General features: G+C 47.7%; 2 protein-coding genes across 4 annotated transcripts; one reads left to right on the top strand and one right to left on the bottom strand.

Moving 5' to 3' along the window:
- FBXL15 (F-box and leucine rich repeat protein 15) lies at positions 1-3811 on the top strand. Its single transcript, XM_082053565.1, has 4 exons — positions 1-60; positions 858-1108; positions 1844-2346; positions 2723-3811. The coding sequence occupies exons 2-4, from the start codon at positions 926-928 to the stop codon at positions 2910-2912; spliced, it is 876 nt and encodes a 291-aa protein (XP_081909691.1). The 5' UTR covers positions 1-60; positions 858-925; the 3' UTR covers positions 2913-3811.
- Positions 3812-3963: 152 nt separating this feature from the next.
- On the bottom strand, positions 3964-16581 carry CUEDC2 (CUE domain containing 2). Of its 3 annotated transcripts, none has more exons than XM_082053566.1 (10): positions 16432-16581; positions 15384-15505; positions 10932-11025; positions 9931-10074; positions 9545-9606; positions 8003-8136; positions 6742-6912; positions 6341-6402; positions 4873-4933; positions 3964-4483 (listed from the first exon to the last, which is right to left on the bottom strand). In XM_082053566.1, exons 3-10 carry the CDS (start codon positions 11003-11005, stop codon positions 4337-4339), a joined length of 855 nt encoding a protein of 284 aa, XP_081909692.1. In that variant the 5' UTR covers positions 11006-11025; positions 15384-15505; positions 16432-16581; the 3' UTR covers positions 3964-4336. The 3 variants fall into 3 exon arrangements, with proteins under 3 accessions (XP_081909692.1, XP_081909693.1, XP_081909694.1); XM_082053567.1 differs by having other exon boundaries at positions 15384-15474; positions 16432-16529; XM_082053568.1 differs by lacking the exon at positions 15384-15505 and having other exon boundaries at positions 16432-16552.
- Positions 16582-24786: the final 8205 nt, after the last annotated feature.

Here is a 24786-nt window from a genome sequence, read left to right on the forward strand (position 1 = left end):
GTCGGGGGTGGGGCCAGACGCGGCTGTATGGAGCGGCTGCGAGTCGCGGCGGGGCGGCAGGTACCGGGCCGGGGCTGGCGCAGGGAGGCTGGGTTCGGGTTGCCGCCTCGCCACCGGCCCCTGTGGGAGGGGGGGCGTCTGTGTGCAGCTCCCTCGCTGCGGCGGCGCGGTAGCCCGGGAACCGGGCCCGGGGGCGGCTCTGGGGCCAAGCGGGGACCCGTGGGGCGGCGGGAGGGCGATGTCCTCGGGTGAGGACCCCCAGCTGCCGGTTCTGTTGGAAGCAAGTCTAAGCACGGCCTCCAGCCGCAGCTCGGGCGCTCTGGGCTCAGGCACCGCTCTGCTCCTCCCTGCGCTCCTGCCGTTCCCCCCGCCCGCGGCTGCGGTCTCCGCTCCGCAGAGATGCGGTGTCCCCGCTGCTCGGGGGAAGAGCGCTCGGGGCCAGCCCGGGGACTTGTTGCTCCCCATGGGAGGGAGCAGGAGTCTGCCCTCTCCCCCGCAGGGGGCCCGAGTGGCTCGGCACTGGATGCGGGGGGTGAGCTCCAGGCAGGGTGGTGCTTGGACATGGCAGTGAGGCACAGCTGCCGCGGTTGGTGCGGTAACGCTGCAGCAGTGCCTGGCTGCTCCACTGAGGGACAGGGACTCCCCACGCAGCTGGTGGAAAGCCCCATCCGAGCTCTCCTGGTGGGTGGTGCAGACAGGTGGCCTTGGATGCCTGAGGAGTGAATGTCCCAAGGCTGGGGCGGAGGTGATGCAGGTGGCAGGTGCGTGCCCCGCTGGTGGCCAGCCGAGGGATTTTTACCCCATGGGCTGACTGTAGGAGATGTCGCTGAGTTTTTCTTTCTGGCTGTTCCTCCTAGAGGCACCCGGCAGCAGGTGTGAGGTGATTTAGCCTGACTCCCACTGTAGCCTGTCTACCTGGCGTCTGATGATGAGTTTGACCCCCTCCAGGGGATGCCTCCTGGACCTGCCCTGGGAAGACATCTTGGTTCCACATATCCTCTGTCATCTGCCACTGCAGCAGCTCCTGAGCCTGCAGAGGGTCAGCAAGGCATTCCAGTCTCTCATCCAGCTGTACCTGGCCAACATGCGCTGCTTTGACTCAAGCCAGGTATTGGATGGCTCTGAGGCTGAGGGAGACACAGATGTCCTACTGCTCTGGAGCTAACAAGGAAGCATCTGACTATGTGGGGAGAAGAAACCCCCAGCAAGGACGCTGGTTTCTGCTCAGGAGCTCAGTTTAATGGCTCCCGTGTCAGACTGGACAGATGGGCTCAGGGAGGAGAGGCGGTGATTCAGGGCCCAGCAATGCCACTGTCTTTAGCAAGAGGTGTTGGGAGGAGTGCGCCTGGAAGCTCCACCCAAGCCATTATGGGGCATTGCCTGGCAGAAACACAGACCAGCTCCAGAGTGGCATGGCCTTCTGGTCCTCACTGTGCAATAGGGTGGGTCTGATGGGAGATAACTCTGTACCTGATCTTCAGGGAGAGCTTGTGCCAGCCTTGAGAAACAATGTGAAATACAGGAGTAGCTGCTGTTCTGTGAGGGCATAGAGTGGTCTAGCTAAGAGTTTTTGGAGAGCAGAGGTGTGCAGCTCATCAGGAGTATATAAATGCAGGGGTGGTGATGAGGGATGGAGAAGCCAGAGCATCTTCTAGCTTGTGACAGTAGCCTTGGCATGAGGGGAGGAGAGCCTGATGGCAGCGTTTGCCCTGGGATGAGGAGACGGGGTGGCTTTGGTTGTCACCATCACAGTTGAAGAGAGGAGGGGAGAGAGTATCTGGTGAGGATGAGGCTGATCTGAAACCCTGGGGGATGCCTCATTCTTCCTGGGTTCCCCACGCAGATTGGACCTGCCATCCCTCGAGCTGCTTTCGTTAACCTGCTGAAGGACAACGAAGTACTGCAGCAGCTGGCGCTCCAGAACTGCTCCGACTGGCTGACGGACAGGGAGCTGCTCCCGGTCATTGGGCAGAACCACCACCTGCACCAGATCCAGCTGAAGGGCTGTGCCCAGCTCAGCCGCCACGCGCTGGTGGCCATCTCGCTGAGCTGCCCCAACCTGCGTCGGCTCTCCCTGGCTCACTGCGAGTGGGTGGACAGCCTGTCCCTGCGCAGCCTGGCTGACCACTGCAAGGCACTGGAGGCTGTGGACCTGACGGCCTGTCGCCAGCTGAAGGACGAGGCCATCTGCTACCTGGTGCAGAAGTGCAGCAGGCTCAAGTCTTTGTCACTGGCTGTCAATGCCAATGTAGGTGATGTGGCGGTTGAGGAGATTGCCAAGTGCTGCCCTGAGCTGGAGCACCTGGACCTCACGGGGTGTCTGCGAGTCAAGAATGACTCCATCAGGTACTGAGCAACGTGGGGAGGTGAGCTGGGGCTGGCTGCTGTCTGGGGTGGGGAGGAGAAGAGAACCAGAGAGAAAAGTCAGATTCACTCATGCTGAAAGCAATGAGAGCTCAGTCCGAGGGAGAAGCTACTAGCAGGCTGTTCAGAAGAGGCATTGTGTGCTGCTAACAGCAAATTCTCCAGCATGTCATGGAGGGTAGGTCTGGGATCAGGCCATGTCCCTTGAGTTTCTTGCAGACCACCAGGGTGCTGCTCCCACAAGATGGTGCATGCATGGCACAGTTATGAGCACTGGGCTGCTGGGAGCAGAGAAGAGGGTGAGTTGTGTACTTGGGAGTCCTGGCTTGCAACCCATGCGTGATCTCTTTCTTGGCAGGGTCCTGGCTGAGTACTGTCCAAAGCTGCGCTCGCTGAAGGTGAAGCATTGCCACAATGTGGCCGAGTCCAGCCTGAGCATCCTCCGAAGCCGTGGGGTGGAGCTGGATGTGGAGCCTCCGCTGCAGAGGGCTCTCGTTCTTCTGCAGGACGTGGTTGGCTTCGCCCCTTTCATCAACCTCCAGATCTAGAAGTGCTGCTGCTGGGGAGGGGGGAACTGACGCAATGTGGGGGTCATGGGAGGATGCCAGAACCGGCTGCTGCGAAGACGTGCAGAGGGAGAGGTCGGTCCCATTGGTGAGGCTGCCCTGACTGGGGCTCACTCTTTCCTCGTGTTCGTGAGTGGGCTTCATGGGTGCCTCCAGGGAAAGTAACTCCCTCTGCATTGGCGTGGAGAGAGCAATTGACTTGCAGGAACACCATGGTGCTGAACAGGCCTTGGCCAGGCCAGATAATATATAGGATTTATTATTTGTTGTATCTTCAGTCTCCAAGTGGCAGCTGTCCAGAGAGCAGGATTGTGTTTAGGGACTGTCCCCTGGGGCAGGTGTGTGCTGCACGCTAGCAGAGCTGTTGGGAACAAACCAGGCCAGCTGGAGCAGAAAGGCGAAAAGCTGCCAGCCCTCCTCTGAGGAGAGGGCAGGCCCCTCTGGGTTCAGGGAGGAGGGCAGAGTGAGCCCAGCTCCAGCCTGTGGCCACCATCCAGCCTGGTACCAAAGGGCTGGCATGGCCCAGTGCAGGCAGTGTGTCTGTCCAGGCCAAGGGTGCTGGTTTAGGCTAGTGCGGGGGAACCTGCTCCTTCCTAACAGCAGTTTCACTGATGGAAAAGCACCAAACCTTGCTGTGCTGTAACTGAAAGCAGTTGGTCATTGCCATTCGTTTCCTTCCAGCTTCTGACTTAAAATTTCAGCAGCTCAGGTCTGCTACTATGTCCTGCTCCATGCGGTGCATCTGGAGCCTTGGCACTCAGCAGGGTTAAGTGATGGCAGCAGTGCTGGCCATGCTGTCAGCTGGAGTTCGTGAAGTGCTGCAGGTCGTGTTGGCAGGGAGAGCCTAGCTCTGGTTTGGAGTTCAGCCTCAGCCCTTGTATCCACTAGGTGGTTAACCAAACAGCAGCTGTATCTTGTGGTGAATGTGATGAAGAGAGTAATTAGGGGAAGAGAGGATGACCCTGCTTCTATCTTTGGCCCCAGGAGGGACTGGAAGCAGTGTCTGTACAGCATGTTCATGCTCCAGCTGAACTACACACCAACTCACATCACCTTTATTAATACTGGCACTCAATTTAAAGCAACAGTGCACACAGACTTGTAAAAAGCTTGCTGCAAAAGCACAAGCCACATCTTGGATCTAAAAATGTCCCATGCAAGGAGTAGCTGAGAAGGCCCAGAGAGCCACTGCGGTGTGCCCCTGGGGGCAGAGGGACAGCTACACCAGGAGATAAGGCTCCTCCTTGTCAGTCAAGTTAGTTGAGGAAGCTGAAAGCAGCGTCCTGGTTCCCAGGTTAGTTCCAGTTAGTGACAGGTGGAGGAGTCCCCTCATCCCTAGTGCCACATGTCCATCCTGCCATGCCTGGCCAGCGAGGTGGAGACTGAAAAGCAGGAGGACCTGGCTGTCAGTGGAACTTGTACTTCCTGGCTGGTTTCAGGCTGATGTAGGTTCTCTTCATCTCCTCGCTCTCGGGCTTCTTGATGTCTTTGTATCTCTCTCCCTTTGTACTCACAACTTGGTTATCAATATAACGGATCAGCTTCTTGGGAGCCTGGAAAGACATTAACACCAAGTGGGTGGACAGCCAGGCTGCTAGAGAAAGCAGGGGGACAAGCAGAAGCAGAGCTCGGAGGACAGGTGCAGGACAACTGGGGTGGTCTGCTTTACCCATCCTTTTGTAGGGAATCTTGGCCAAAACTGGGAAGTAAGCTGTCTGATTGGGGGGGCAGGGAGCCGGAGCCATGTTAGTCAGGAATGGTAGGAGCTGACAGACCCTGCAGCACCTTTGCTAAGCTAATCTTCCCTCTTCAGTGACTAGCAGGCTCTGTGAACAGTTGTGTCTTGGGACTTCCCCTTTGCTTTCTGGACCTTCAGCCTGATTTTAAACCATCTAGACAAAGGACATTCAAACTGCTGGTGAGCTGGAACTGCTTTTCTTACCTCTTTGGGTGGAGCTGGTCGATGTGTCTTCTGATCATCTGCACTATCCACCATCATGTATCTGAAACAGGAGACGCATTCAGTGAACTGGGTATTGTGCATTGCCTGGGGCTCTCTGGTTTGTGGCTGTGCAGTGTGTCCTACTTGCCTATATTGCAGCTAAGAGCACTTAATGTTCCCTGGTGGATGAAATAGGCAAGAAGTGTGTCATCCTGGTGAGAAACCAGGATTCTCCTGGAGTAGCATCCTTAACAGTATGTGAAGGGTATTGAAAATGCAGGCTGTTGAGAATGCCAATAGCCTCTGTAGAACTGAGATGTTGACATGAGGTGTGCTCTGCCATTGAGCCAGCTTTGTTCCTTTTCAGTACAAGTGATGGCAGCCAAAGGAGACAGAGGAGAGATTACAGGACCAAGCTGGCTGCCTCTGCCCTGAAGAGATGGTGTTCCTTTCACTCTACACCTACTGCTTGACTATGAAACAGGTCTGTGCTGGAAGCAATTTTATAGAACCATCACTTCATTCCCTGTGTGGCTGAAACATCAGGGCCCAAGCATTTGCTTGCTGTACTGCTGAATTACTCTTGAGACTTTGGTGCTGGTTTAGCAGATGGACAGCACAGCTGACCATGACTTCTCCCTCAGTAGTTAGTATAGTTGCTCCTGTGTATCTTCAGCTATGGTTATCTGCTCTCTGTACCTGTGCTTGAGTGATGTTTAAAGTACAGGATGTTTCCAAAATGTCATTAAAGTGAAGTTCCCAGAAACCTAACTAGCAGCTGGTATTTTTTTGTTCCCTTGCATGTTACTCTGAAACAAGGGATTGCTAATTCTGCCTGGATGCCATTCTGCCTTCCTTTATCTTCCTTAGTTATTCTGTCACTGGGGAAGGATGTAAAGTGGTAGCAAAGATGTGGCTGGATAGACACGTGGAATCTGCATGCCCACAGGAGGGTACCCATGAAAGCTGAGATCTTAAAGCAGATCAATGAAACCACAGTGTGGGCTCTCCTATTGAGAATTAAATGCTTTGGGAAATTAATAGAGGTAAACCAATCTAAAGCCACTTTCATTGTCCAGAAGTCCACAGGGGGATTTCAGAGGAGTTTCTTTAAACGCGTTGAATTCACACCCTTAGCAATTGAGATTTAATCTTCTCAGTGTTGCTGTACAGGCACTCTCTTAAAGATATCTTTAGCCTTGTTTGGACTGTCTCCAAGGATGGAGGTATGAATGAGGTGCTGTAGTTCTACAAGTCACCATGTGTTACCTGAGCTGCAGTATGATGTTTGTGCCTTGACCCTTTATCTGGGACCTCAGCTGACAGTACTGGGATTTACCCTGTACCTGTAGGAGGCTGAAACCTCACACACAGCCAGGGCTGTGACCCAGCTGGGGCAGGGAACCTGTTTCTGTGCCAGAGCTGTAAAACCAGCAGAATAAGGGGATCTTTGCTGCTGGGTACTTACTTCTGTAGGATGACCTGTTTTAGTTCCTCGTGGTTGGGTGCTCTCCGGGGCCGTACCAGTTCCTGGGGGAAGACAAGTGCATGAGTAGCACAGCAGGTGGGATGTACAGCTTCCTCCCCATTAGCCTGGAGAGCCCAGCAGCTGGTGCAGCACTCTGGCCCTCTGAGAAGGGGCTGCCAGACACAGCTCTGCTGGGATGCTGGCTCAGCTGTGTGGGCACAGCCCCTGCTCAGGTAAGGGAGGGAGATGGGATGTTGCTCTGGGTGGTCTTGCAGCTTGCTGTGCAGAAAGTTCCTGTGGTCAAAGCTGCTGCCTGCAGCAGACAGCTGGGGCACTCGTGTGTCCCTGAACTCTGCCCCCCTGCTCTTTGACCTGCTGCCACCCAGTTCAGAGTACAGTACCTTCACACTCACACCTGCTGGGCCAATTTCCACCTTCTCATCCACAATTAACTGTACTGCCTCCTCCAAGTTCCCCAAGGCCATGGCAAGTGCCTTCTCCACCTGGCTCACGGTACAAGCAGGGAACATCTCCAGTAGCAGCTCCACCCCATCCTTCAAGTCATCACCTTCCTAGTTGAAGCAAGAGAGACAGAGGTAAGCTAGGGATGTGGTAAGGAGGGCTGTTGAAAAGGGCCTTTCTGGTTTTGCACTAAGTCAGGAAATTCAGCTTGCTCTCAGCTGAACACTCACTCTCCTCACATGCATGACTAAATCCCACTCCTGAAGCTGACAGGCGATTGTATCTTTGCAGGACAAAACATTACTCTTCCTTAAACTCCTCCCCCTATACCTCAGCTTTCTTTAAAGTAGGGCTGCTGTGAACTGGCTCGTCTGTGTGGCCATGCTATGTGTCTCCTTAGAACTGAGCTTTCTTGACACTGGTGCAAATGCTTGATCCCCCTCACCTTGTGAAGTTGTATGTGCTTTGATCAGAAAAGGAAGGGACTGCTAAACATGGTGACCTGTGGCTACATCAGAAGGAAGCACAGCAGCAGCATTTGCTAGGAGACTCAACACAGAATGACTAAGCTGCAGAGCAGGTCAGTATTGAAGAAACAGCAAGCAGAGCGTGGCAGGGATCTGGCAGGTGCCACAATGAGGGTCATGCTGCTGTGGGATCAGGCTTGCTGGGCCAGTGATTCAGTGCTGCTAGCTCAGTATCTACACAGCACAGGAGGTCTCTGAGAGTGGGATTGGTGTCTTCAGGACTGACACCTGGATGTGACTGCTCCCTGTGCAGATACTGCACAACAGCTGGGGAGAGAAGTGGTGATCCAGCTCAAACTGTGGAGTGAGGCTGGGGGCACAGGGTGAAGCAGGATGGAGTCTGGCCCGTGCTGCAGAGGCATCCCCACGGTGCTGCTGTGGAATCTCCAACAGGCTTGTTGAACCATTGCTCTGGCTCATCCTTTTCAGTGGCCGGAAAGGATGAGCCAGTGATTGCTCATACTCTTCTGTCAGCACATAATTTTATTTTTCCACTTACTGACAGAGTCTTGCTCAGGCCTTACAATGGAGGAGGTCACAGACACCAGTGATGCTGTGTCATAGCCTATGTTGTGGTTCCTCCCAGAGCCATAAAATGTCCTCAGGTGGTGGTGGTAGTCTAGTTCTGTGTGACTGTGCCCAGTGCTCCTGCTCTTCTCTGGGGTGCTCATACCTGGGCCCCGGCTCCATCTCTTGGGGTGCACAGCCTCTCCGCCTTGCAGGCTCCAGCTCCAGGTTCCTGTCCCTTTTTCAGGTCTTCAGAGGGTGCTTCACTCCCACTTTCCACTGCCTTTTGGCCAGGTTTTTCTTAAAGACACAGTGATATCTCCTAAGGAACAGTCCCATTAAGCATAGAGCTCTGTGCTTTCTGTTGACATTAGATAGCTAGTGCATTGTGTGCCGAAGCAAATCCCTTCTTAAGTGACAAGACTGGAAAGCACTGATGTTCCCCCTGCCCTCAGCAGGGACAGCTGCAGCTGTGCTCCTGCTGACCTGCAGGAACACAGTGCTAAAGCATGCTGGAGTGCCCAAGCGCTGCATTTCCAGGCCTTGCAAATTCAATTCTATCTGTCAGTTCTTGGCCCCTAGCACTGAGGCTGTGGATACTTACAGTATTTTTGTTATATTTCTAAGAATTCCCTAGTGTTTTCTCTAACTTTGAACTAAGGTGTGGTTTTGATTTTAAATTTGGGAATACACACTGGTAGTCCTCTGGCTGCATATAAGCCAGCACATCCTGTGATCAGGTTACTCTGATGCATCTCTCCTTACAGGCTTTTTCTGCATCAGTGTAAGAAGAATCATTTCACCTGTTCTGTGCTCTCTAAAACTGGGATAGTGCTGTCCTTCCACACTCCAATTACATCAGGATCCTCAAAGGGTAGGTTGCAGGGGACCAGAGGAGAGCAGTAGATATTCTCAAGTTCAACAAAGCAGCAAGTAAGATAAAAGAAATGAATGTCTGTGTAGCCTTCTGCCAAGACAGCAGTGATGTTGCTAGATAAGCAAAAAACAGGCCGGTATGTCCTGAAAAGTTTAATATCCAGGCTCTTCACCTGTTCGTTCTTTAGTAGGAAGTACCTTTGGGGCTGATTAGTGGAGCAGTGCAGCTGTGAATGTTGAGGTTAGAAAGGGCCACTGGGGTAGTGGTAGTCTTCTGCAGTCCCGCATGTTGCAGGCCACAGCACATTTTGCATCTGTGCCAGGGTTCATGAGTGAATGAGAAGTGAGCTTTGAAGATGCTCAAAGTCTAGAAGTGATACATGTTATCAGCTGGACTGTCTATTTGATGATGTGCCTGACATGGGCTGCCTAGTGGTACTGTCCCTTGGGCAGATGTCTATGAGAGGCGGTCAGGAATCTCCGCCTTCAGAATTAACCTACAGTACAATTTCAACAAGCAGCCCTGTATCTGCTATTATTTCCTTATTCTGGATTTGATCTCAACAGAGCTATTTGGAGATCTGATTAAATGTTTTTCAACCCAGTATGCTTGGGCAGTATTCCACATAACTCAAGCCTCCTATGTGTTGATACTGAAAACCCGACTTGAACATTAAAAAAAAAAGTCAACCAATTCAGGCTAGTCTGTGAGATCCTAACTGTGGCAAACAAGATTGTATTTTATCCGGTGGCATTGCTCAACTCTAAACACTACAGCTTAAAACATATGCAGAAGATACCTCCTTGTGCTGAAATTGTTTGTGTAACTCACCTCTGATGCGAGCTTCACTGAGCCTTTCTGACAGAGAGAACATCATTTCACAAATATCCCCACTGCAACAGACAGAAGCTGTATAATTAGTGTGAGAAATAAAAGGACTTGTCTATCCTATTTGGCTGCCTTTTTATAGAAAGACAAAGCTTGATGGGAAGCCCAACAAAATAAGCTGGTGTTTCAGATCACCAAGGATCTGCTTGCAAACTGTTCTAGGATTAGCATCTGTGTATTTAGGCAAAGCCTGACTTAATCATAATGGCACAGGTTTGATACTAATACATTTTCAGCTGGGTAAAACAAAAGAATTTATGGTACTGAGGGACTTCAGTCCGGGCCCTCACTGCATGGCATGCACATACAAAACAGTAATATTCAAATACCTGTGGATTTCTGCAAAGCCAGGGATATACGCCTCCATCATTTCCACAAAGGTGTCCATGTCGAAGGTCTCCTCAGAGGACTCTGGTGAACCCAGCTCTTCCAGGACACCCGTGATGTAAGAGAAGAAAACATCATCCATCCCACTGGCAACAGAGAGAAAGCAGGACATGGAAGCAGGCTCAACAGGCACATTTTTTCTTTCTCTCCGTTCCCATTCCTCCTAACCTTTTGTCTTTCTAATAGAGCAGCAGAAGGACCTATGTGGACTGTATCTTGTGGGCAGATCTCACCAGTAAAGCCAGGTAATAGGTGGTCAGTGGTTGAGCGGGAAGCATTTATGGCTAAAATACTGCATGTGGTCCTCCTTCCTAGGCAGCGCTGAATGAAAGTCCCAGAGCGTGTCCAGATGCTGTGCTCCTGTAGGTACTTCAGCTGAGCTAACTAAAATACTCTAAGTGCTCAAACCCGACTTTTCTATTTTGACTGTTGTTTAAGGTGAGGACATGACATTCTGTCAAGTTGCAATTTCTATAGGATGCAGTGTTCTCTGCTTGTTGCTCTCCACACTTGTGTCGCTGCTGCCACCGGCTGCAAAACTAGCTGCTGTGTTCCAGCCTCAAGGTGGCTGTATCTGCACGCAGGCAGAGTTCAAAACAGGGAGAGCCCTGACATAGCGCTATGCTGCTCAGAAAGCCCTTCAGGAGCACTGTGGAATGAAGGGAATCCCATATTCTAATGCATAGTACTGGACAGGAAATAAATCATCTTGGTAGTCAAAGAAATGACATTGCCACATTGCAATGTTAAACACTGGTCATTCAAGCATTCACAGCAGAGCCTGTACGAATTACCTGCATCCTGGATCTGACATAAGTAAAAGCAACACAAACCACAGGAAAGTTACAGAGGTCTGCTTGGAGTTCAGTATAATGTGCAGAGAGACAATTCATGCAGAGTTCAAGCCAGAACAATTATATTGGATCTTTCTATCTCAGCATACCTGAGGTCTGCAGCAGGGATGTGGGACTGGATGAAGCGTGTCAGTGTGTCTCGAATGATTCTTTCAAGCTCCATGACTCTCTCAACCTTTTTCTCTAAAAGAGAGAATGAGAAAGAAAACACCATGTAATTTCAAAGGCAAGAAGTAGATCAAAACTTCAAGAAGATCAAAAAGTAGGCATGGTATTGGCGAGTGTGCTCTTCCCATCAGAACAATTCATGAACTCCTCCAATGTGTTGTGTCATCCCTGGGTAACAGCAGGCAAAGACATCAGCAACAAGCAGCAGTATGAAGATCCACTGGAAATACCAGCGCCAAGCAGTCCAGTCTGTTGGGCCTCTCCTGCTCGTTGTTGATGCTGGCAGTATACAGCTGTCACATACATTTAAAATGTCCTGTCTAGGAAGCAAAGCTGGAAATGCAGATATGTCCAGCTGCAGGACCTCAGAGACACCTCCTGAGCTGGAATGCTGTGCTGTCCAGTGAGGGAGCAATGGGTAGTGGGTTTGCATGCTCAGTGCACAAAGGGGTGGACCTTCCAGCCAAGAGCATTCGCAGTGATGCTTTGACTCAAGAACAAGTGGGAGGAAGGGTAATGTCTCCTAAAGAAAAGACAACCTAGAGCGTATTTTACAGGGAAATACCAAGCAGGGCACAGACAACTTGTCTGCCAGCCAAAATATCAAAGGTCTCCAGGTCAGGCACGGACTGCCAGTGGAATCCTGCCCAAACAGGAGCCTGTTGTTGTGCCTGATAAATGAGTCATTCTGCAGCCAATGCAGCTGCAACAAGGCACACTTGATAATCCAGAGCTCAGGGGAGTTCTAAGAATCACAGAACTCCCACAAAAGAAATGGCAGAGGGGGCTGCCCACAGCTGTCCTACAGCTATCAGCACTAGGCCTGGGCTGAACTGGGTGGAGAAAAGCCCTTCCTTAACCATTCCTTTCCCCTTGGGTCTACAAAGCTGCTGGGTGGACAAACTCCTGGTGTAAGCGCAGAGTTCTTCTGAGGAAGCATTTCACAGCATTAGAAGAAAACAAGACTGCAAACTTTGGCAGGCAAGAGCTCTTCCAGAAAACACCTGAAGTGAGCTCCTGAGCTCCCCTGCTGCTTTCATTTTTCAGCCTCACGAGAATCCTTTGTTTGCATTTTTCTTCCTTTTGCAGATGTCATGGCCCACAAGTGTGGAAGCTGGCTATAAAAACAACAACGTGTAAAAACACCTTCCTGCCACCCGTCCGTTGTTTCTATGTGTTTTGTGAGTTTTCTAGTGGTGTGACAGAACCAAGTTTATCTTTGCCATCTTTGCAACATACCCAGAAAAACACATGAGCTTTGTTCTATCCTTCTCAGACATCAAAAAACCAGTGATAAAATGTTGAATCTCACTGTTGGCAAGAGTACTGTCCTAAGCGGCACATTTCTCCCCCATTTTAAGCTGAATCTGCAAATGCTGGCAACTACCAAGCCCCCTAAACTTGCAAGCATGAGAAAAGTAATTTTCTTTTTTACACAAATCAGGGGTGGGAAATCAACATGTAGCAGTCAAAATGTTCTTACTACTGTTAGTTCTATCAAGAAGAATGCTTATTTCCTCCTTATTCAGTCTTTGTGACATCCTAGGAACTGGAAGTCTAAAAGATTTTGTCCATTTCCATGAAACAGGCCAATATTCTATGAGAGATGACTGAATAGTAACCAATAACATTTCCTGACAACCCAATTACCTGAACAACAGAGCACAATTCACCATGTCAAAGGCACTTTTGTGAGGTCTATAAATTAGCTGCTCGTAATTTATTCTGATCAATAGAAAAGGCAAAGTCGCTCATCTCCTTAACCAAAGGCACTTGCAGGCAAGTGTCAGACTGGAACAAGACAAACACAGAAAAAAATAATTCAGCAACAGGAGTATCATAGCTACAGCCAGCCACTAACTAGTCTTAAATCCATTCCTTGACCTCTGACAACCACAAGAAATGCTGGTGTGAAGTGTTTGAAAATATTCAGGTATTTTCCTGCGGAGCTACCGGGCTCTATCTGAGCAAAAGCTGCTTCCTGGTATCTGTGAGTGGAAAGAAGGAAGCAGGTTTAACCATTGGGTATAAATTCTCTCTGGCACCTCAGACAAATCCATCCACCCGCACACTCGGATTTAAGGTTTACATACAGAGAAGGCAAGCTGCCATCTTCAGCCCGTCTTTGAAGAAAGGAAACCCTTTAAATGACAAAAGCAGAGTCACACACTGAAGGACAGAGAGTAACTAGGTGATCAAATATTTCCTCAAAGGTCAGCCACCACCCTTTCAGCTGAAGAACCCATCTCAGCTCCTACAAAACAAGAAACACCAAGAGGGACAGATGCACTTGCATTTGATCATTTATTGCCATAAGGGAGAGACTATTCACCAGTAAACAGTCCTGACAATAGTTAACATCTGGGGGATCTGTAGTGCACAATGGTCTTGGCCAAATAAGGCTTGTTGAAGACAAGTCCTGAAGATCCTCTGGCCTTGCAGATTCAGTTGGTATTTTCTTGAAATAAAAGGAGCTAATAAAAAACCTATGTACAAACATTTAAAAAAGGATTCTTCAAGGAATAAAATGATGTTGCTGCATATTCCTCCCTGCACAGCCAAGTTTACAATTACAATAACTCAGGACATCAAAACACCTTATGCATTATACCTTCAAATGCCACATTTTTTTCTAGTGGTGACCTGCAACAGTTAAGAGGGAGATTTACTAGAAGGGCTTATCCTATGTGCACAGTTTTGTGGACGAGTGATTTATAATGCACAGAATGATCTAAAACTGAAAGGCAGAAGAAATTACTCCCCCGAGGGTTCAATTTTACTGAAAAGGTGTTATCATAATTTTAAACTTTCAGTCATAATTACGATGTGGATTTTAAGACCGATTCTGTAGTTGTCAGCTGATACAAACATACCTATGAAAGTCGTTCTGCATTTGTCATGATAATGTAGGCTCTGCTTAACATGTTGCACAGAGTCTATTTTTTAAAACATATGGTCAAGAAATGGTATTCCTATTGCTCTGCCCTCAGCAAGAGCCTCACGGTTTTGCACTGTCAGAACAAGAGACGTTCAACTCTTGGAAATCCCTGTCACTTTTCAGAGTCTTTAAACACTGGGCTTTATTACTGAAGAGTGAGCAGCAGAGCACTGGATGTCACCTCACTAATGCTTGGTTTGACATACCAGGAGTGCTTACTAGATCCACATAATATCACATGGCATACGTATTTTCTCAAGTCAGGCAGAGAAAAATGGTATCAGTTTTCAAAATGTGAATGTGAAAATTATTCATTTTCTGTACTACTTTGACCAGCAGTGCAACAGTTTGTCTCCCTATTGTCTGTCTTAAGAACCTGGTAATCCCCATCATCCTTGCATTTTCCATTATACTTGTATCGTCTTTAATATCTACTTATGCTATATTCAAGAAAAGTTACTTCTTTTTGTACAATTCCTTAAAAAAAGGGTGAAAATCTGCAATGTTTGCATACAGGCAGATCACTTCCAAAGGTTCTTTCAACTCAAATTTCAGTAATCTTTCTCAAATGATCAGTGTGATGGGATGGGAATGATTGATTGTGCCTTGGACTTTATATTACCAAGACAGACTCGAGGAGAGCAATTTAGGAAAATATTTCTGAGCTAAGAGGAACTGCCATTTGGATGTATATCAACTTTTATGAGATCATAAATTTGCCTACCAATGTCTTGAGGTTTCTGCAAGTGGAAGGAGATGGGTGTAGAACAGGTTTAGGTAAATCTTAGAATGTTTAGGTAAATCTGATTTGGCTTGAGTGATTGACTGAAACACCTTGAGAAGGTTCCTTTAGCTCAAGTTTCTCAGTAATTATTCTTAAGTGAGTAACAGGACAGGGATGGTTCACTGTGCTCTCTCTGAAACCTTGTTATGAGAAAGCACAGAGGACGTCTCCTGCAGCTGTGTGTGCATGGGCAAGTGTGGATCCCTGGGATGTAAGGAGCTCTCAGCGCAGCCTGTGACAAACAGCCTCCGAGGAAATCTCCCAAAAGCCAGATCTGGAGGACAGAGCACAAGCTGTGGCTATTATTCCACCGAACTGCTTTACCTCCTGAAACTAGAAAACTTTCCAGGCTGAGGAACACTCTACAGACATAATCTCAGTGATCCCATTTTTTATTCTGCCTGCTAAAGGAGGTCCCTGAAAGGACTTTCACAGTGTGGTTGCTATGGGAGAGCAGGCTGAGGTCACTGTGCATGTTAACACAATTAACTGCTTAATGCTATAATGTTAAACTAAGGCTTTTGTTAATAACTTAGTCCCAATAAATTACAGTAATAGAAGACAGTAGTGCCTGTGGCCAGACTTTTCCCTCCCCCAAGAACAATGCTGTACACCCGCAGGGGGGTGTTGCTCTGCCGACACGTGCCCTACCTGATCAGGAGCACTATCTGTGCGGGACCTCAGCTCCCCCGGTGCTCACTGGTCACTTCAGCGCCTGCAGAATTGATGCTCCATCCTATGGCTGCTTGACCCAAGACAAGAATGAGGGAGCTCTTTATGGCAAAGGAAAGCTGAATTAGCTGGAGCACAACAGAATAATTCTCTGTATGTTGGTGTCTTTATGTTTTATGTCACTTGTGACTGCTTCCCCCAGTGCAAGGGGTACAGCTTTATCTTTTGGGATACAGCGTTCTATGGGAAAGGCTAACTTGGATGTGAGAACAGCGTACTTGTCAGCCATCAAATTCACTGCTGTCTTGGGATGTTTTCAACATTTACAATTTCTGTACAAAGGCCTGCAGTGGCCTCTGAATGTCCCCAACATATTCCAGAAGCACTGGTGGCCTCATCGCCACCGTGAAACAGAACTTGCTTCTGGCGGCTCCAACAGGACGGACACACAAGCGAGCGCTGGGTTTCCTGCCGCTGCTCCTGCGCCCCCGCGGGACATCGCCAGCGACACGGCACCGGAGCCCCGCGCGGGGCGAGCGGCTGGTGTTCATCCTAAGCCAAAATATCACACCCAACTACCGGCTAAGTGACCGGGGGGGTTATTTATTTTGGCTGTGTCTGTTTCTCCCCACTAGCGGACGGAATGATCTCAGGGGAGCCCGAGAAAATCGGACAACAGAGCGCCCGACACGAACCGACCCCCCGCGCCCCCCGCTGGATTCCCACGCCCCTCGCGAAACGCGCCCGCTCCCGCCGCAGCCCCCGGCCCGCCGGCGCCCCCTCCCCGGGCACCAGCCGGCTCCCCGCACCGCCCGGGCGCTGCGGACCGCGGGCTGGAGCCGAACGCCGCATTTCTCAGGCTCCCGCGCTCCCCGAGGCGCCGCCGCGCGGACACGGGCCGCGGTGCCGGGCGCTGCGGGCTGGGCTGGCCCGGCCGCGCTGCGCCGGAGGCCGCCGCGGTCACCGCCCCGCCCGGGCCCCGCGGAGGGAGGGTTGGGCGCGCGGCGGCGGTAGGGGTGGGGGTCACCTGATCGCCCGCGCGCTCCCGCCGCGGCCTCGCTCCCCGCCGGCGCAGGTTCCGCGCGGCCCAGTTGAAAGCGTCACGTGGCCGCGCCCGCCGCCAGCCACAGAGGCGGGCGCAGGAGGGTAGAGCGGCGCTGTGCTGGCACGCTCCCCGCGCCGCCATCTTGGTTTTGGGCAGGAGCCGCGAGGCGGATTCTCCCGCGCGGCGGTGCCCGGAGCGAGGCGGAGGAGAGAAAACACGGGGCAGGGCGGCGCGAAAGTGCCGTTGTGGGGCCCAGGAACACGGTGGGGCTTCGCAGCGTGGTGAAAACCCTGCCAAGCGCCACAGACGTGTTCCTGCGGGCGCGCTCCCACGCGTCTGGGCGAGGCTGCTTGGCGCTTGTCCCGAGCTGAGCACCATGAGGTTCCCCGAGCCGCTGCCTTTGCAGAACTCGGGAGCTGCGTGCGGAGTCTCCTGGCTCTGCTGCTTCTTTCTGGAGCAGCTTTGGAGCAGCAGTTCTGCGGTGCCAGGTGCTTCTCCTCCACAAGCCGCTCGAGCGGCAGGAGTAGCTGCGCTCTGACTCGTGCTTCTCAGTAGCGTGTTGCCAAATACCAGGCAAATGAACCGCACTGTGCTCTTGGCAGCGCCAGGAAGAGCCCAGAGCAGCGCCAGGTGGGTCGGGAGCGCCGCTCCACGCTCACCCCGGTGTCACTGGGCGCAGTCTGTTTACATTGTTTATTTCCGTTTAAATGTATAAACATTCCTCCCTCGACACTGTGTGAATATAATTCGTTGTACGAGTATTCACTGACTTTGAATTCTTCGCTTTTGACTGTTTTTTGTTTGTTTGTTTTGTTTTTTTGTTGTTGTTTTCTTCTCTGCAGTTATCCGTATACTAACTGAAGCAAATCACCTCTGCATTTTCCGCCCTCTGTGGTTTTACATCAGTTTGGGAAATAGTTTGAAAATCCCTGACAAGGCTCTGGTTTCTAGGGTGGTTTTTCAACTTGTGTGACCCCACTACATAAAGGACATGCTGAAAATACAGCTGCTCCTGGGGCAATTGATTATATCACTGTGAAGTGGAAGGGGAATTTTTGAAGAAAATGAAGCAGCGCATGTAAAGCCCCTAGAAATGAACAAACTTTAAACCTAAGAGACAACTTGTTTGACTTGTCAATTATTGACTGAATGAGAACAGAACTTCTGAAACTACTTTTATGTTGTGAGAGCATATGAGGTTCTACCAGCTTCTTCCACAGGTGGTTCATGGCACCCTACTAGTCAGCAGAATTTAAGGATTTATTTGTTTTTCCTCAGTTTGCTTCATAGTTTCCTTGCCCCGCTCGGAAACCTTGATGCCCAGGAGAAATTTTAGAGAGTTCTCAGACATCCGCTCAGACAACTTGTAAATCCTCAGAAATCCTGTGATTTGTAAATCATAGGTTTCAAAACAACGACAGGATTTCTATGTTTTGTGGAGGTTTTTGTTTTGATTTTTAAATTTTGGTTTGTTTGTTTGTTTTCTCCCTACCACAGATACTTTGAGGTTGACAATCAGTCTGGCTGATGATCAGGGCAGTCTGTCCTGGGGTAATGAAGGGAGGAGAAAACCACACTGGGCTTCGAAACAGAAGTCTAAGGGGATCAAAGTTAGTTAAAATGAAAATGCCACTAAAATTCTCCTGTAACTACTTAGACTTCTCTCTTTTAGCATTCTTTGCTGCAATTTGATATTTCACCTTCCTGCCTTACTCTAATGTATGTAAGAGGGCAGTTCCTGCTTCCTTTTTTTTTTTTTTTTTCCTTTTTTCCTTTACACTAATGGAAGATGACTAGTATTGCAGTACTGGGAATAGATACTGGAACAAATATGGCGTCTCATAGCTACACAATTTAAAGTTAAATTCAGAGGGTTTTGACCTAAAGCTCAACACAAAACTCCACAGGGATTCCCTTTACAAACACACAAAACACACCCTTCACTGAGGGTCTAGGTGGAAATGAACCACATCACGAGAAACTGTTCCTGGAGAGCCCTTCTATGTGTCACTCACAGGCTGCTGCAAACCAGGGAGGTTAACGCATCAGCTAATTGTTGGATGAGATTCATATGCTTTCACAAACGTGATGAATAATGCACGTATGTTGAATCAAGCCTGTTCCTCCTCCAGTTTATTATTAAATCCTTGTTGTATAACGTACTTGAAATAAGTTTGTTCTGTGGCATTTTAATATGTGGGTGGATGATATTTGTATGTGAGTAATTTTAACTGTTACACATGCTTCCCTTCTGTATTTGAATTGAGATTAGAGAACGAAAAGGTCTCCTTTCCACCTGGTTTTGCCCTCTGCCTAATGCAGGTGTGTTCCCTACGATGGGTATTCTGCAGTTTTTGTCTGCTCTAGTTTTGAAAGGCTGCAGTAATGTGGCTTAATCTGAAGAAAGTAGCTAATTACTGGGATGTGTGTGTTGATGTTCTGGCTTTGTTTTCTGTATTTTTAATTAATCTGATCACACGTTCATATGTGTCCTTGAGACTGTTCAAAATATTTTCTCTTCCCTGTTGTTAAGCCTAGAATATCAGTGCATAGCTTTAATTTTTCCACCACTTTTATTCTTACTAAACCAAACTGCATTTTAATTGTGATTTATGTCCAGTCCGCAACAGAGGCCCATTTTTACAATTTAGAATAAGTGTATTTTGAGAACATTTTTTTTTTAATAGCAATAATTATTCAATCTCAGAGCCTTACAGGAATTTAAACAACTTCTGTACACCTTATTGAAAGTGCTCCTAAATTTTCTGCTCCTAACAAAGGACATTCCAACTCTCCCAATTCCAATTTTGCAGGAACTTGAGTGCGTTGCCACTCTTCAGGACCATGAGCAAGACTGGGGTCCTGGAGCCACCTGCTGGGTGTGTGATAGAAGGCAGACAACTGAAAATGTGAGTTGTTAAACTCTACAAATGCTATTGCCACGCTCCCATATTTCTTTCACAGTTGATTATAAATGTGCTTAATTTGAAATCCAAAAGACGTTTCTTTCCATCGCTCCTGAGGAAACTCACGTTAAAATTTCAGAGTCTTACAGCTAAATTAATCTTCATCTTGAGGTCACAATTAGATTTATTAGAGCCGCCTTGTCTTTACTCTTCCTTGGTAACAGGAAAGTCCTATGTGAGTATTTCCTTTGTTCTTTTTGTCACTCTCTCTCTCCTCTTATTTACTGCTACATGTGCATCTTATCACAGTCAAATAACAGACAATTTTGAGGTGGTCTGTAACAAACAAGTCTGTTTCATTTCTGTACTGTGACTTACTTAGCTTTCTAGTGTTCATGGGTATAAAACTTTTTTTTGTGACAGAGAAATGAGCAATTTATCTAAAAACAAATAGCAAAGTACATGAATAATAAGTAAACTAATAATTTGTCATCTTTTGGTCGGAGGACTCACTGTGCTTTATATTTGTATCTTATATTTTATATACAGTAGGCCGGACCACAGAAAGATGACATGTATTTCCAAAAGTGTCCGTATGAGTCTGTGGTAGAGCCAGAAAAGGAATCAGGAATTTGTGTTCCCTGACTCACCCTACAGCTAGAGGTGTGCTACTTACAAGCATTTTTGTAGATGTGAAAAAACCCAAAATAATTGGGGAACAAAGAGTTTTTTCAGTCTCTGATCACAACATGTTGAGGAAAGCTGGTCTATTAGGGGCCAGGGCATCTCAAGCTGCTCCTTCAATTTGCCCAACAGTAAAGGAGCAGTAAGAAGATACTGAAGAGGCTTTTGTTCTGCAAAAGGCCCTTGATGCTGTCATATAGGGTGGTGATGTACTTAAGCTGGTGGAAAAAGTAATTCTAAAGTTGGTGGTAGTTATAGCAAAAAGAACTTTCCAGGTGACAATGTCAGATGATACTGCAGCCAGGAGGAGCTTTTACGCTGCTCAGTGTTTGGACGCGGTGTTGTGGGTGCAGATCTAAGTGCTGTGTGCTCGACGTTGGGCAGCTTTTCTGAGCTTCTTGTAGGTCTAGTTGGAGTTCAGTAACAGGCTGGGTCTTAGTCACTGCATGTGACTCTTACAACACACATTTTTTTTAAATTGGTTTTTTTTTTGCAAGTACAGGGCTTTCTCAGTACTATCTCTACCAGTGGATGTTGTATTGTTCTGAAGCAACTGACACTTGCAGCATCAAGACACTTGTGATTTCTTGCATTTTACCTATGAATGCAGGCCCTGCTGCCAAGAACTTTCTGACTTTAGAATACTTCTCAGCCATCTGCCAATGTAGATATTGGACAGTTTGCCAGGCCAACATCAAACTGTTTTAAATGTATTTACTGGAAGCTTGTTAGTTTGTCACGTCTATTATAGAGGACATATTGACAGAATCTGTTATTTTGTTGTATTAATACGTGAAAGTCATATTTTTTGTAGCAGCTAACTCAGCCAGAATTCAAGTGTGAAAGCTTTCCCTAATTCAGAGGAATTTTAAGAACTGGAAAATTATGCTACATATTTAGCTATATTTGAACATCTCTGAATTTACATAATAAATGCCTAACTTTTGCAGTTGGCAGAACTAAAATATGGAGAGGATCAGAACATGATTTAAGCACTCTGTCTTACTGCTATCTCTAATTTCTTTTGTTTGGAAGTATTTCTTTTGTTCAGACGTATTTCTTTTGTTTGGATGTAATGGGAAAAATCTAACTATTTCTATACTGGAAAGAGCTCAAAACACTTGGCTTCTAATCCTCACCTCCCTTTGTCTTTAGGTATTATCCTCATTTCACAGATGGACAACGTAAGGCAAGCAACATTTGGCCTTTTTTTCTTAAAATACTTTGAGATATGCTACTGAGAAGTGTATTAAAAAGCTACACACTTCTTATATAATTATGTAGCTTTTCCTTAACATACTAAACCACTTCATCTTGGGCAGACTGAAAAGAGGAATCATACTCAGCTGGGATAATGTACCTGCCTGCAGAGCATTCTGATTAAATTATACACCATAAAATTATACTTGAGTAAATCATGTAATAAAAAAATAGTTAAAAAAAAAAAAAAAAAAGGGAAAAAAATGCTGCCTTCAGGAGTTCACTCAAGAGCTCCAGGCAATTTGTGTCTTTTGGATTCTGATGGCTGTTGTTTCTGATATCTGGGAAATACTCCCTGGATGCGCATCCAGTTCTTTGTCTTCTTTTGATGCCCCGCTTTTGGAGGATTCTGTTGTGTTTTTAGATTTGACTAGCACATAAGAGAAGAGGAAAAATGAGTTTGAAAAATTTGGGTTAGGAGACAAATTTGTTCTGAGCAGCAGTGACCAAAAGCTGCAGTATCTGAAAGCAGGGGTAGCCTTTGAAGAAATGTTTAGTAATTTCAATCAGGTTTCTGTAGGTACATACATATTTAGTCAAGCCACTGTCACAAGTGCCTAGCGGAGGGCGAGCGTTGTTAAATAGAACTTGCCATCTTCTAGTTTGGGCTGCATAGAAATTATCTTTTTCATACAGCACAGTCTGGTTAACCAGAAGGATAAATTTACTCTCTTTTTTATTTTACTGTGCTACTGATCGCTTCCCGGGGAATCAATCCTGCAGTTTAGGAGAGAAATGCAACTCATTTCCTTGAGGTAGCCCAGGTATTTTGCTTGTTGTCCAAGATCGAGTCCTTGACCCTGGTTTTTGGGCAGCAGATGGACAGAGCCGTGTGAGATCCGGAGCAGAGCAGCAGCTGAGGGTGCTGAGGAAGAGGAGCAGCAGCTGAGGGTGTTGACGGGCAGCAGCCGGGGCGCCGGTCGCGGGCAGTGCGGCAGCCGAGCACTAGGTGCCACTCGGGGGCCGCGGTTGGAGCCGGGCGCTCCGCAGGATCCCGCTGGCTCCCGGAAAGCCCCGGGGGGGTGTGGGGGGACAGGCCGTGCCCCTCGCATACCCCTGCAATGACGCTAGCAGAACAGGCAGCGAAAAGGTGAATCAGGGGCCACCGGCAGCCGATTCAGCACCCCCCCGCGTGGGTCAGGGCCGGCAGCAGGTGCTTCAGATGAGAACTGAACTCCAGAGTTAGCAAATAATCTCCCGGCTTCAGTGACTTTGTGCACAGGTGTCCTCACTTCTGACCTATTAGCCAGATGGGCTCAGAAGGAAGGAGGAAGAGCAAGGTGAAAGGGCAGTTATAGCTCACTGGATGGGATTTCATGAGAGCTTAAGGATGATCTCAAGACCTGTGGCTCTTACAGCGTTTCTACTTGTACAGTCCCCCTGCAGGTAGGTCCATAAAAGTCTGTGATCAATAGAAATGCAGTTAACAATGCCCCCCTTCACCGTTCCTGTACATGTCCTAAACATTGCAGCATTGTACTGAGAACAAGACATCAAAAGTGTCTATAATCTGGCTAAACTAATAACAGGTGTGAGTCACAAACCTCAGCATGGGTTTTGTGCAGCTTAGAAAATGTTGGCATATCTGAAGAAAGGTTTGGCTTATTGTCAAGATAAGCCCAGTTTTGGAGTTTGGATTCAGATCAAGGCTGAAAATTGAACTGTATTTTTGATGGGCAGCATCTTTTATAGGAAGTGAGTCTGCTTTACTGAACAACTAGAAAGTGAACACTTTCTGTGAATGACCCAGACTATGCATCTTTTAAAAAATATTCTCTGTTTATACAATGTAATGTTAGCAACGTGAACGTGTTGCTTCAAAGTACCGAAGGAGCTTCCTGAATAGCGGTAGTGAAAGCAGAGAAAGATATACATATATATATATATATACTTATATGTATATCTTCTTTTTATGGAGGGATTTACCTATTTGAGTTAACTGTGTGGCTTGTAGTTCTCAGCCTTGAATATGTGTCAATCTGGAGGAAACAGGAAGGGATAAATCCTGGTAAAAATCCTAGTCATTGATGCGTATTATTTCTCTTCAATTACTTGGTGTTCCTGCAGAATTGGAAACAGCGTCCAATGCATTGCTAAGTGAGTTATGTTGGTCTCAAGTAAGATCTTCACTGCTATTAGCTACAGGAGTATTTTAGGCAGGAATGGTAGAGGTACATGTCTCACAGCTGAGTTTTTTGGAGTGCTAACTCCTGGGGACAGTAGCATTGCGTGGGTGGCCTGTAGTCTTGTGCAGCCCTCCCTTGTGAACCGTGATTGGATCCAACCTTGTTGTGGTGGAGGTGGGTAGGGGAAATTTGACCTTAACAGAGTTAAGTACTCAAAAAGAATTGCTCTTGGTAAAGTGCAAGTATAATGCCTTGCCTGGCTGTTTTATTCTCTGTAGCAGTTGGTCTGTACAAATAATAAATAACGGTTGCAGTAAATATCTGTTTGAGTTAGCTCAAATGGTAGAAGTTGTATTTTTGGTGCTGAAGTTCCTGTGTTTGCTCCTTGCTGACCAGTTTAAACATCTGTTACATGGGGGTCATAAACCTTACTAGTGAAACACAGCACAGGCTAGAAATTTTGTGGCACTTAAGTAGCCTGGCAAAATGGTTTCTAGTAAAAAGTAACAGAAATATTCTGTTTCTCCTTCCACCACCTACCTTCTGGAAAAATTGCCTTCTAGCAGAGTGATTGTTCTGTAATGTACAGAAAGTCCACGTGTACTTTTCTGTGTATTTATGAGTATGTGAAGGTATATTGTCTTATGGTTGTCTAACTCTGCTAAGTAATCTGCCTGGGGTCCCCGAGGTGTGTGAACTGAAGCTGTGTGCTTACCTACAGCAGGATGTTGGGTCAGTTTCTGTTTTCCTGAACTTGAATTTAAATGCAGAAATGACTACTTTGAAGTAGCACATTCTCAAGTATTAAGGAAGTAGTTTGGTCTTTCGTATTTAAATGACACTGCCATTCCACATACACTCTTTTATCCGTGAAACCACCCAAGTCCTAACCTGGAATTTCAAGGTTTTCTGTCAGCAACATCCATCTTCTGTGGCCCTCCTCATATTAGCATTGATCTACAGGGGAAATAGAGAACACGGCTGTGTTATTATATACCCGGCTGCAATTTCTGTTCTAGTGATTGAGTGTACATACAGAATTTTTGAAACATGGCCATTCTAACTTATTTTGTCTTCCTGTCAATAGCATGGCACTTGTCCAAATTGTGGATCGATATCAGCTGATCTTTTTATGTTAAACTGTAATGAAGTTGCCTCTCTTATTGGAGATGTGATCTTGCTTCAGGCAATGCTTTTAACTGAGAACTTTTGGAATGGAAATGGAGGAGAGGGGAAACGGAAGTGGAGGAAAGACATGGGGAGGAATGAGCACAAGCCAGGGGAGAGAATAGCAGCAGAAAAAGGAAGAGGTGGGAGCAGAGGAAGAGGGGGACTGTGTTGCGAAGAGAGCTGGCTTGTTA

Source organism: Streptopelia decaocto (assembly GCF_964273445.1).
Source record: "Streptopelia decaocto genome assembly, chromosome: 5".
NCBI classification, from domain to species: domain Eukaryota; kingdom Metazoa; phylum Chordata; class Aves; order Columbiformes; family Columbidae; genus Streptopelia; species Streptopelia decaocto.